Here is a 13,318-nt window from a genome sequence, read left to right as displayed (position 1 = left end):
CAAGTCTGGGTGATCCTTCCTTCAGAGTTTGCCATAGGCCAATTGCTGCAACAAGGAGAAAAGGATCAAGAGTGAGGAATCAAGATGGGGGAGAGATGGTAGAGGAAGGCAGACGTCTGTATACAGTTTGGCTCAGGAACAGATGCTGATGTGGTTAGTCTGTATTATTGGGATTGAGGGCAGAAGTGTACATGTGCAAGAACCATTGGGGTTTATGCTATGCACTCGTTCTCTTTCCTCAGTGTATTTTATTTATTCTGTGAAATTCTCTTTAACAATCAGACCTGTGAACAAACCTTCGCTGTGCCCCGCCATTGTCTTTGGGCTGCTTCACACATTATGCTTTCTAGGGTGTACACACTGAATCTAGTGATACTTAAAATGGATCCATGTGTGTACATGTTAAAAATATATATATGCCTCCAATACTGTGTTTAGCACATGCGTGGGGCAAGATTCACATACCTGCTTTGGGAAGGGGCTCTGACTCAGTGGTAGAGTGCACACTCGCATACAAAAGTACAATTTCTGGTTACTTCAGATAAAGCATATGAGATACAGAATGGGATGGGAAGGGACCTCTCTTTGCCTGAGATCCAGCAGAGCCTCTGCCAGCCAGAGTAGACAGTACAGCGCTAGATGGACCAGTGGTCTTAGTTGCTCTAAGGAAGTGTCCTGTGCTCATTTCTCCCTGCACACTGTAAGGGAGTATGTGCGATATCTTTAATGCGTACAGGCAGGAAGTATAACATGCAGAGTAGCCCATGAAGGTCAGTGCATTCTGGTTTAGTGTCGATGCCTTTTTTACATCGAACACGCAGAATCTGCCGTATTCAGAGGCTCGGTGAATGGAAAGTGCCGTAAAGTCGCAGCCAACTTATGTTGACCCTATGTGGGGTTTTCAAGGCAAGAGATGATCAGAGGTGGTTTGCCATTGGCTGCCTCTTCGTCGCAACACTGAACTTCCTTGGTGGTCTCCCATTCTAATACTAATTTGAATACTAATCAGGACTGACTGCTTAGCTTTTGTGAGCTGATGAGATTGGGCTTGCCTGGGCTGTCCAGGTCAGGGTTTACTGTTCCTGAATATGGAGGTTTATTACCTATGGTGAGTAAAGGAAATGTTCATATTCAGAAACAGTAAACCTCTGTATACCACTGCCAGGAGGCAATATCAGGGAAAGGCCTTGGCTTCTGTATCCTGTTTGCTGGTGTTGCAAGACAACTGGCTGATCACAGTGTGAAGCAGGATGCTGGACTAGATGAACCATGCATGGGAAAGAGCAGGTAGAGAAAGAGGTACTTTTCTCCCTTTCTCACAATACAAGAACTCGTGGGCACTCCATGAAATTGCTGAGCGGTCGGGTTAGAACGGATAAAAGGAAGTACTTCTTCACCCAAAGAGTGATTAACACATGAAATTCACTGCCACAGGAAGTGGTGGCGTCTACAAGCATGGACGGCTTCAAAAGGGAATTAGATAAGCATATGGAGCAGAGGTCCATCAGTGGCTATTAGCCACAAGGTATAGATAGGGACTCTGGGGCAAGGGATGCTCTGTATTTTTGGTGCTTGGGGGGGTCAACAGTGGGAGGGCTTCTAATGTCCTGGCCCCACTGGTGGACCTCCTGATGGCACTGGTATTTCTGGCCACTGTGTGATACAGAGTGTTGGACTGGATGGGCCTTTGGCCTGATCCAACATTGGCATCTCTTATGTTCTTATGTTCTAACCATAGGTCTGATCCAGCAGGGCCCCTATTATGTTCTTAAGTTATGTTCTTACATTAACTTGGATTGCAGTGACCCAGTTTGTATGGATGTATATAAACATGGGGCTCTACACATGCGCTTGCACATTTTGCTAGAAGGAAAACATACCTCCCAGTGTGGCATAGGGTTGTGCTTCTGGTTTGCAACTTTGCAACTGAAGTACATGCATCTAATTTCCTATGAAATACTAAATTTGGTCTCCGTTTTTGTGTCCATAACAATACTTTGTCTGTTGGGTGGTAATTTTGTAGCAGAGGAGCTTAACAAATGGATGTTGGTAGTCAATCCTTTCCCCCCATGCTCTTAGAAATATATCTGTTACAGACAACTTCCATTTTACTTGTGGATGTAAAATGTTTAAATGCAGGAATGTTGAAAAGGAACTCCAACTCAGTGGCAGCTGGGGCTTGTGATCAGCTGCATCAGAACTGTATTCATACTCTTTTTTTGCATCTGTTAAACTTTAACAAGCAGTCAGTTCATAACCAATTGGTATTTACTGAAAAATAACAGGCTTATAAAAGTATCTTGTAAAATTGGTGATTAAAACACATTGAGATGTACAAGCTTGCTTTCACAAAAGGCCTGCAGATTTTGTATGAAATCTTTGTTTTACGCAAATATGTTTTATGCAAATATAAGCTAGAGTTGTGCCACTGCTGCTGTTTTGGGGCTTTTGTATTCTGTGGATCCCCTGTTGATGGTCCTGATAGAGTCAGAATTGATCTGCTCTTTTTAAAAAGATGATCATTGCAGTTGCCTCTCATCTTTGTGACATAATTTTAAATGTTTTGGAAAGAAGGGTTTACACTAGATTGTGTGTTAAGTGCTGTTAAGTCACTTCCGAGTCATGGTGATCCTATGAATTAATGACCTCCAAAACTCCCTATTGATAACAGCCTCGCTCTGGTCTTGCAAACTGAAGGCCATGGCTTCCCTGATTGAGTCAGTCCAGCTCATGTTACGTGGGTCTTGTGGTGTATTCGAAAAGGCTTACAGGAATCGCCGCATTAACTCTCCATGATAAGCTCGAGCCAGAGGAAGGCTCCTCCGAGCCAACTTGCTATTGGTCGCTCCACAACAGCGACCAATCAGAACTGTTCCAATTCCCTGCGAGGGAAGAACTTTCATTGGACGTTATTCACACAACCTCATTGGTTGTTTATTGTAAATAGGCGTGGCTACGTTAGCCCGGGAATGTTTAAAAGGAGCCTAGCTCCCAGTGTTAAGTTGTTCTGGTCATGACTTCTTTCAAGCGCTTGTTCGTACCTACAATAAAGCTGATCACTTTTGTTGAAATCACTCTCCAGTTCTTTGTTAGTGGCGATCTAACAGGTCTTCCCCTTTCAACTTTCCCTAGCACTTTTCCAGTGACTCCTGTCTTCTCATAATGTGGCCAAAGTATGATAGCCTCACTTTAGTCATTTTAGCTTCTAGGGAGAGTTTAGGCAATTTGATCTAGAACCCACTGATATGTCTTTTTGGCAATCCATGGTATCTGTAAAACTCTCCTCTAACACCGCATTTCGAATAAATCAACTTTCTTCCTGTCAGCTTTCTTAATTGTCCAAGTTTCATAGCCATACACAGTAATGGAGAATACTGTGGCATGAATTATCTAGATCTTGGTTGCCAAAAACAAACCCTTACACTTAAGAATCTTTTCTAGCGCCTTAATGGCTGCCCTTCCCAGCCTCATTTTTCCTTCTGATTACTTGGTTGCAGCCTCCCTTTTGGTTGGTGATGGAGCCAAGGAACAGAAAATGGTGAACAATATTCAGTGTCTCCATTGACATTTGCTTAATTCCCCACTAGTAATTACTTTTGTCTTCTTTGATCTTCAACCGTAATCCTGCTTTGGCACTTTCTGTTTTAACCTTCCTCAGTAGTTGTTTCTAGATCAGTCAACAAAAATCTTAGTTGACTGAACTTGAACCAGAGCAAATTTTATTGATTGACTTATTTGTTTCATTTATATCTCTCTTTTCTCTCCAATGGGAATCCAAAGTGGCTTGTTCTCTTCTCTCCCATTTTATCCTCACAACAACCCTTGTGACATTTTTAAATGGTGTCCATTTAAATGGTGTCCATTTGAGTGCCAGTTTGGTGTAATGGTTAAGAGCGGCAGACTCTAATCTGAAGAACTGGGTTTGATTCCCCACTGCTCCACATGCAGCCAGCTGGGTGACCTTGGGTCAGTCAGAGTTCTCTCAGAGCTGTTCTCTCAAGAGCAGTTCTCTCATAGCTTTCTCAGCCCCGCTTACCTTACAGGGTGTCTGTTGTGGGGAGAGGAAGGGAAGGAGATTGTAAACTGTTCTGAGACTCTGAGTGAAGGGCAGGGTATAAATCCAACTCTTCCTCTTCTTCCACAGGTCGGATCCATGGGTACCATAACGTCTAGTTTGGCCCTCAAACAGACACCCATCTTGGTGTTGCAATAATGTGTAGATATGTTTCGGTGTATTTGATTCAAAGAACTATCAATTTAAATGTTTTAACATTATCAATATATCCCTCCGCCCAGTACTGCTTAAACCCAACTGTGCATTCAGCAGAAATGATCTCTTGATCCAAAGTATATTTAAAGGGACAGGAGAAACAGCAGTTTTGGAAACCGATTGCAGAATTGCTATAAACCCTTTTGTCTAAAGCTTGGTCTACGCATGTTCAAAGTTCAGTGGTAATATTTTGTGGTGGTAGATTGTGCTGTACCACTTGGGACTGTATGGGTGTGTGGAGGGTCATAGACTTCAAGCTCCTTTTGTGTACAGTTCAAAATTATACATACGCAAAGGCATGTGCAATCTGATAATGCAGTGATCAGGTGATAAACATACATGTGTGAATGGGTTTATCTCTTTCTTCAAGAATAGCAAACTAATTGCTCTTTGGAGAGAGAGCTGGCGCTTTTTCACATTGTTTAATCTTTCACTGTATTTACTTCCTTATCTCAATTATTGTATTAAGAAAAGCAGCAATTTAAAATCTGATAGTGTTAAGAAGATAAAGCTTATTGTTTGGATTTATTTATTTATTTTGCTACAGTACTGTTCTAGTCATATCTGTCAGCTCCCAGCACTGATTTCCACTAATTTTCTTATTTTCCAAAGCTGCATGCTGCGTTTTTGTCTCCCTTTGTTGTGAATCCCGTCCGTTCTTTTGTATTTCATAACAGGATAACATTTGGTTCTAAGAATTTGTGATAGAATAAGATGACTTTGAAGGTGAGAAAAAAATTCTTAGAATTCGGTTGCTTGGATTAGGTGGGGAATAGTTTGCATATTTTCAAGAAAAAATGTGGGGAGCAGCCGGCTATTTGTAAAGCAACCATAAGAACATGTGCACAAAGTACAGTTTCTGACAGTTTATTTTTAATATATCTTTGCATAAATCTAGGAGGCTTGTTAAAATCACATCTACATGGAATTAATAAAATATTCTATTCTATGTAAATTAGGAAAATGAGAGAAAAGGGTGAAACAGAAGAATCTGAATCAAATTGAAGCAAAACATCTAGCTTTATTTAAATCAAGAATGTTCTGCTATTTACACAAGGCAAGAAAAGGTGACAAATAGAAAGTTTTGCATTGTTTTCTAACTTGCTTAGATTTGTACGTATTCAGTTAATTTGGACATTTCTGTTACTTTCTAAACTTTGTTGAGCCATTCTCTAATATTACAAGTATTAGAGTAGCACCATTTAGGGGCTACCAAAAGATAGTGCATAAAAAAGCAAAAGTGGGTAGTTTCTAGAACTTGATCCACTGACATACTCCCAAGAATATATCTGATTAAGAACGTAAGAAGAGCCCTACTGGATCAGACCAATGGTCCATCTAGTCCAGCATCCTGTCTCACACAGTGGCCAACCAGTTCCTCTGGAGAGCCAACAGCAAGACATAGAGGCTGAGGCCTTCCCCTGATGTTGCCTCCTGGCTCTAGGATACAGAGGAGTAGTACATCCTCTGGCAGCAAATTCCACACTTTAATCACTCTCTGTGTAAAGAAGCATTTCCTTTTGTCCATCCTGAATCTACTGCCATTGGCTTCATTGGGTGCCCTTGCATTCTAGTATTTTGGGAGAGGGAGAAAAATTTCTCTTTGTCATCTCTTTCCATCCCATGCATAATTGTCTAAAGCTCTATCATGTCGCCTCTTCTTCGTCTCTTTCCTAAACTGAAAAGTCCCAGATGCTTCAGCCTTTCCTCATAGGGGAGGTGCTCCAATCCCCTAATCCTCTTGGTTGCCTTCCTCTGCACTTTTTCCAGCTCTGCAATGTCCTTTTCGAGATATGGTGACCGGAAATGTACACAGTATTCCAAATGAAGCAACGCCATAGATTAAATTGTCTATCAACATTGGTCATTATTTTGAGTAAAGTCTTCTTCCCAAAAAGTCTCTTATCTCGAAGCATAGGAACCAGATATGTTCGAAATCAGCTTAAAACCCCAGTGACTTTTAAAAACAATGTTAATACTAAATGCTTAGCTAGAAATATAGGACTTGCCTTGTCAAATAATTTTTGTACGTACTGCATGCAATTTGAGCATCTTCACTATGCTTTTCCAGTTATTTGGATTTCAAAGGTGGTCCTTGAGGCTGAACCTACTTTGGTTTTTAACTGGAGTGGCAGCCAAAAATAGTTGAGATTATGCTTACTAAAAGGACAAGTGTGTTATTATGGTAACAGATGGTGATCTGTCCAGAGGAGATAGGAACACACTGAAAGCTTGTTCTACAATACTCACACAGCAGGCTTTGTTTAAGGCAGGGGTGTCAAACTCATTTGTTATGAGGGCCGGATCTGACATAAATGAGACCTTGTTGGGCTGGGCCATGTGTGTCATAAAACAATGCCAGATAGTGGAGATATAAATGAAGGACACAAACACAAAGATTTTTTTTAACTTAAAATAAAGCCGTGCTTAAAACATTAGCTCTATAGGCTGCAAACCTACTTTTGATTTCTTGACATTCACCACAGAAATCTCATGCTCAGAGTTCTGAGCCTAGGATCCAGGTTAAAACATGAAATGGCTGAGTGATTAAGAGAGTCTGGCAAAGCAAGCTATGATGCAGCAGCAGAACTGGAAGCAGGAGATGGCCAGTTCCACTGTGGGCCTGATGTTTGACACCCCTGGTTTAAAGCCTTGAGTGTCTAGGGGGCTTGTTCTGGGTTGGAAGACCATTACTACAATCTATAGATGGAAATAAAATACGTGTTCTGTCATGACTCTTGAATTTGTATGTATGGATTGACATTGTGGGTACAGGAAGTCCCATGTTACAAATCTGTGCTATGCCCAAAGGAATGAAGGCTGAGCCATGGGTCTTTTCATAGGTCTCTAAAACATTTTGGAGCCTTACCCGATTTCAGGTCAACAGGAGAACTATGCTTGTGTTACTGCATATACCTCTTTTTATGTGTCTTTTATTTTTCCCTGATTGTCTAATCTGTGTAGGTCCAAAAAGTTCCAGTCCTTTATTGAGAGCTGCCTAGTGAAAAATCATGGTCAAAGACCAACCACTGAACAGCTGATGAAGCATCCGTTCATTCGAGACCAGCCTAATGAAAGGCAGGTTCGCATCCAGCTCAAGGACCATATTGACAGGACTAAGAAGAAACGTGGAGAGAAAGGTAGTATGTTACTCCAAGTGCAAAAGGGCCTTGATCCATACAGATGAAACCTACCAGTGGTTGTTAGAGCCAGCTTGGTGTAATGGTTAAGAGCAGTAGACTCTGATCTGGAGAACTGGGTTTGATTCACCACTGCTCCACATGTAGCCAGCTGGGTAACCTTGGGTTAATCACAGTTCTCTCAGAATTCTCTCAGCCTTGTTGTGGGGAAAGGAAAGGAAGGTGAGTATAAGCCTTTGGGTAGTGAAAAGCGGGGTATAAAACCAACTCTTCTTTCTCTTCCTCCTCTATGATGAAGACACTTTTTTGGTGTTTTCTAAAAAAATAAAAACATGGAACAAAAAAAGGTGGGGGGAGGGAAGGGGGCATGACTCAGCATTTGTGGGAAACAGGAACTGCAGTATGCTCTTGGTGTTCTTGATGGTGTTCACCTAGGCCAGTTCTGGGCCAAGCCAATCATGGGGTGCTGATACACTGCAGGGGCACAGCTCACTCCTGTCTGGTGGCAGCAGGGAAGTGGTGGGCATACCTAAGGGACCGCCTTTCCCTGCATGTTCCCCCAAGGGCACTATGGTTGGGGAGTCAAAATCTCCTGGTAATCCCAGGCCCCAGGAATATCAAATTTGCTGTTACCAGGGCCAGGGCGTTTTCGGTGGCGGCTCCTACCTGGTGGAACGAGCTCCCGGAGGAGATCTGGGCCCTGCGGGACCTTGTGCAGTTCCGCAGGGCCTGCAAGACGAAGCTCTTCCACCAGGCTTTTGAGTAGGAGCCACCGCCACCATTATTCCACCATCATTACCCCTCATTATCGCACCTTGACCATCAATTGTGCAGATATTAAATGGGGTGCGAGACGTTCCTGGATGAAGATGGGACGATTGTGTTGCTAGGAGGTATGCTGTTGGCCTGGAATTAATAACTTTTACCAGACCCCCATCTTGAAACTACCGATTCTGTGACATCTAGAGCACCGACACTGTAGTGTTTTGTACTGTATTGTTTTATTCTGTTTTTGTCCGTTTTAACTTTGGCACTTGTGCCTCTTTGTTAACCGCCCTGAACCTTCGGGGAGGGTGGGATATAAATCCAAAAAATAAATAAATAAAATAAATCATCTCCTGGCTTTGGGCAGCAGCAACACAGGAGGAGGCAATGGGTGTACCTCACTCAGGGTGACAACATTCCTTGAATGGATCCTGTTGTTCACTGTTGTTCACTTCCCAATAACACAGAAAATCAGAAGTTTCAAGTGCTAGTACATCTGCCTTTCCACAGATGTTACAGCTGAAACCATGCCATTTTAAGGAAAAGTTGCACATCCTTGCAGTTCACATGAAGAGGTCAAAGATATAATGGTAAAATGAAGAGTTTGAAGGGCTTTCAAAATTAAAGTGAAACTGTTCTATAGATGGAAGTGCCTTCTGTTAAGGGAAGATGTAGTCTGTATCCAGCCCCAAACACCTTGTTTAACTAACAGGAGTTCTTCTGAAAATAGAACTAAAATCTCAGTTCCAAATCATGCCGGATCTGGTTTCAATCCTGTTGTCTATATGCTATTAATACATGGTATGTATATTCACTAGTCATAAAGGAATTGCCCTGGAAAAAAATTAGGGATCTGGTGACTGCTCATGATGTCTGAGGTGATTACGATAATGGCTAATTGATCCTTCATACCCAAATGATGGATTTGCCCATTCACTTTATGTGACTTTTAAGGTCTGTGTGTGTTACAAAATCCAGTCATAAAAAACACCCTTAAGAATGTGAATCTGGTGTACTTTTAGGGTTGCGAAGTCAATCTTCGCCGGGAGCGGAGGGGCTCCCGGCCGGCGTCTGGTGCCCGGAAGTGACGTGACGATGCCAGGCACGCTGGGGGCGGGGCCACGGCCATACGAGGGAAAACCATAGAGTTTTCCCTTGGATGACCATGGCCCCGCCCCCAGTGTGCCCGGCGTGGTCGCGTCACTTCCGGGTGACGCGCACGTTGGGGAGGAGTTCCCCCTGGGGCCCGATCCGGTGGCGGCGGGGAACGGGCCTCTGGGGCGGGGGTTTCCCCGCCCCCCGGGGGGGGCTTGGGAAGCCTATGTACTTTTTGGGCCCTGCACATATATAGCATTTAACGAAGCACTGCTCAGTTTTCAGGCAAATGTCGTTAGTGAGGTTTTTAATCTTTGTTTAAATTCAGACATTTTGGGATGAGTAGTGAGGTGAGGCTGAATAGGTCTTGGAACAATATTGATTTTGTCCCTCGCATGTGGTAAAGGGTAGGGGGGAGTTTTCTGTTCTGAATCAAGAGCCCTGGGGCTTCATCTAGCAGGAAAATGAATGAGTTTCGTAAAAGGCACTGACATTCAATTATATCCGTAGATGAAACTGAATATGAGTACAGTGGAAGTGAGGAGGAAGAGGAAGAAAACGACTCTGGAGAACCCAGGTAATAAACAGTCATTCATTTTGGCCTTTGTGCTTGTCTGTGTTGTTCTCAGCAGCGCTGCTTAAGACAAATAGAATCTGAGAATGTAATGAGAATGTGTAGCATAAGCTCAAAGGAGGATGGAGTGGAGAAGGATATTCTGCCCTCCATAATTGGGATGGAGTAGACAGTTCTTTCTAAAATTGAATTTCCACTTCCTTCTGTTTCTTTCTTCTGTGTTGTGTCCCCCACTGACCCAGATCTGATCAAATCTACCTGCCCGTCTTCCTGTACCCAAAAAAACGGAGTTGTTCTTGTAGCAAAGTGAGGGGGGAAAATTAGGCCAAAGAGCTGGCCGTGCAAATGAAGATGGGTATTTTATTGTACAAGTTAAACGTTCCCTATGCATGTCACATTAAGCTTCCTCAGTACACAGTACACAGTTATAAGAGACGAGGTCCCATAATAAGAATATGTATTATAAAAATCATTTACTTGCAAATATAAAATGCATTTAAAAATTCAAGAGTACAGTTGAACAAAGATTAGAAAGGCAACCCATTTAAAAAGAGCAACAATTTAAAACAGTAGAGCTTATTCCATTCTTATGATTATGTACAGAGAGGAGAAAGAAAACTTCTCTGAAGGCAAAAGAGATAAGCAGCCCTGTGTCGTTCAAGTTCTGTCAAAACATTCCCCCCAATAAACTAACTTGCTTAGTCTTTCAGCGAGAATGCAAGATCCGTGGTAGTTATAAGCGAGAGACAAATCACATAATATATCTTGGTACAAGATGACGCCATCCTCTCTGTTGAGCCTCTCCTTGCGAAGTAGTATAACCATGACTGCTGGCAGATTATAATTGAAGAGGCAGCTTTCACAATTGTGGAGATTTTTTAAAAATCTCCTATTTTAGACCTGGAGTGAGTTTACCCGCTGAACACCCACTCTGGACCAGGTCAAAACATTTTGATATCCTCAAGCAATCAAGCCTGCTATTTGAGAATTGCATCATACCTCTCGTGATATATTTCAAGGCACCCGATGGTGAAGCTCTTGAATTATGCACTTTATTACAGCTGCCAGCAGTGTTGCCCCAGTGGCTTTGCAGAGAATTGCTGAAGCTTACCTGTCAGACCCGGTTTATACATGCAGCAGGCGCATCCCACAGTGGTACGGACCACTTGGCCTGGCAGCATTCAGGACCATATATAGGAGCCAGGATGACCAAGGCTGTCGTTTTTTCTTATGACCTTGAATCTGATGTAAATAAACTAGTGCCCATCTCTATGGGTTCTCTGAATCTTCTGATATAACTGCAATACTAAAACAATGTGTTTAAAATGCGTTGTTTCTATTAGGAAGTGAGTTTGCGCACTCCTTATTGCAAAGTTGTTATCTTGGTGCCCTCAGCATTAGAAACTGCCCTAGATTTGAATCTATTCCTCCCCCCGCCCCGCCCCCATATTCTCCTTCTGGTACACAATGCTAGTCCCCAGTTCTCTTTGTGTTTCAAAACACGCATTTTCCTTGGAAAATAAAGTGGGACAAACACAATGTCGGCATGATATTTTGGATTATGCTGGTTTAGTAGTCAAGCACAGTGGGAGCGATGAGAAATGCATGAGATTCTTCCCCCCCTGCTTTCATAGAGGGAAGATTGTCATGCTGGGATGATTCTTTACTGTGCTGTTGACTGTCAGGGTTCCGCGTCGTTCCAAAGCCGTGTGCTAAATGCACTTCTGTGCAGATGCGCCCCTCGAATGATATGAATTTGTCTTTTTCCCTTGTGAAGCTCCATCTTAAACCTGCCTGGGGAGTCAACATTAAGACGGGATTTTCTGAGGCTCCAGCTAGCAAACAAGGAACGCTCAGAGGCCCTCCGTCGGCAACAGCTGGAGCAGCAGCAACGTGAGAATGAGGAACACAAGCGACAGCTGTTGGCAGAACGACAGAAAAGAATTGAGGAACAGAAAGAGCAGAGGCGGAGGCTGGAAGAGGTAAAAGGGATGCTGTACAATGATACCCTAATATTTGTCATTTGTACCAATTTATGTGAGCTGCCCTGAGCCCGCTTGTGGGGAGGGTGGGATACAGGTCAAATAGATAAATAAATAAATATTTGGAGCTTTAGCAATGGCAGTGAAGTTGGTGAGGCTACTCAGATATGTACATAGCTGCTGGATACTTTTAAATTTTCCATAGGGTGTGTTGTGTAGGGCCATGGCTCAGTGGAAGAGCCTCTGCTAGGCATGCAGAAGGTCCCTAGTTCAATCCCTAGCATCTCCAGTGAAAAAGGACCAGGCAGTAGGGGATGTGAAAGATCTCTGCCTGTGACCCCGAAGAGCCAATGCCAGTCTGAGTAGACAGTACTGACTTTCATGGACCAATGGCCCGATTCAGTATAAGGCAACTTCATGTGTCCATGTGTAGCCCAATTTGCATTAGCGAAATGAACACGAGAAGCGGCTTACACTCAGCATGCTATTGGTGCCTCAGACTCAGCATTGTCTGCTCTGACCTGCTTCAGCTCATAAGCAGAGAAGGGTCTCTCCCATCAGCCTGCTACCCAATGGACACAAGCACACGCTTGTCTCCCCTTGCCTCTCTCATCTTCGCATGTACAGTGCAACAGAAAGTTTCCTGGTTAGGACTCTCGTTTGCTGATTCAGGTGCCTGGACATGTGGAAATTTAACATAAGAACATAAGAGAAGCCAGTGTTGGATCAGGCCAATGGCCCATCCAGTCCAACACTTGTTTCCTCCTTGCAGATTACAGTTCTAACCCAGGATTAAATGGGAGTGTAGAATCCCAGTTTGTGGGGAAGAAACAAATGTCATTTTGCCCAGATACCTGCATTCAAACAGCAAGACAAATTAGAGATTGACTGAAGACTTTCCAAACCAGAAAGCTTTCAATAGTGCTCTAGGTATGAGGAGAGAAAAAAGAACATGGTGAATGAGTTATGTGCCAGCAAGCTGTGCTCATGTCCATCGTGGACAACAAGAGGGTTTGTTGTGATATCTGAATGCAAGCACTGAGTGGGGCCTACCTAGATGATCTTAAAAGGCTGGACGAGGAGCTTCTGGGCTGCCTGTAAGCATCCTAAAAGCATTTGCAGTCCTCCAAACATGCTGTGTAAATCCCGTTGCTGTTATCATTACCCATAGGTCTGCTCAGCCCATTTGCTTTCCAGCTGCAATGTCAGATTCTCCGTGAAGTGCACAAGCCAGCTTGGCCCCATGCAGAGAATTCTGTCGGTTTCACTGGCTTACAATTCAGACCTCCTTAACTGAACCCAAAGAGCCGTTTGTGCTCTTTGCCGAAGAATTACGCTGACAAAGTGACCCGTTTGCGGTTACCTTTGTGTGATGCTCTCAAAGACACTCACATTGAAGTCATCCCATCTCTTTTGAAAAAGACAATTAGCTCTCTGTGCCAAGAGTTCACAGGACAAAGGCTGCAGACGAATGGACTGCCCTCTTACATGG

The 13,318-nt window shown here is 43.3% G+C and overlaps 1 protein-coding gene across 1 annotated transcript in view; it reads left to right on the top strand.

The window, feature by feature from the left end:
• Positions 1-13,318, top strand: part of TNIK (TRAF2 and NCK interacting kinase) — a 181,373-nt gene that overhangs the window by 57,800 nt on the left and 110,255 nt on the right. Inside the window, exons 9-11 of the mRNA XM_015412943.1 lie at positions 7,235-7,410; positions 9,781-9,847; positions 11,622-11,826. Of these exons, the coding sequence (XP_015268429.1) occupies positions 7,235-7,410; positions 9,781-9,847; positions 11,622-11,826 (448 nt within the window). The remainder of the gene's footprint in view (positions 1-7,234; positions 7,411-9,780; positions 9,848-11,621; positions 11,827-13,318) is intronic.

Source organism: Gekko japonicus, unplaced genomic scaffold, assembly GCF_001447785.1.
Source record: "Gekko japonicus isolate JY-2015 unplaced genomic scaffold, Gekko_japonicus_V1.1 scaffold1832, whole genome shotgun sequence".
In the NCBI taxonomy this organism is placed as follows: Eukaryota; Metazoa; Chordata; class Lepidosauria; order Squamata; family Gekkonidae; genus Gekko; species Gekko japonicus.
Note: the sequence above shows the minus strand (reverse complement) of the source record. Positions and strands in the feature narration are given on the sequence as shown.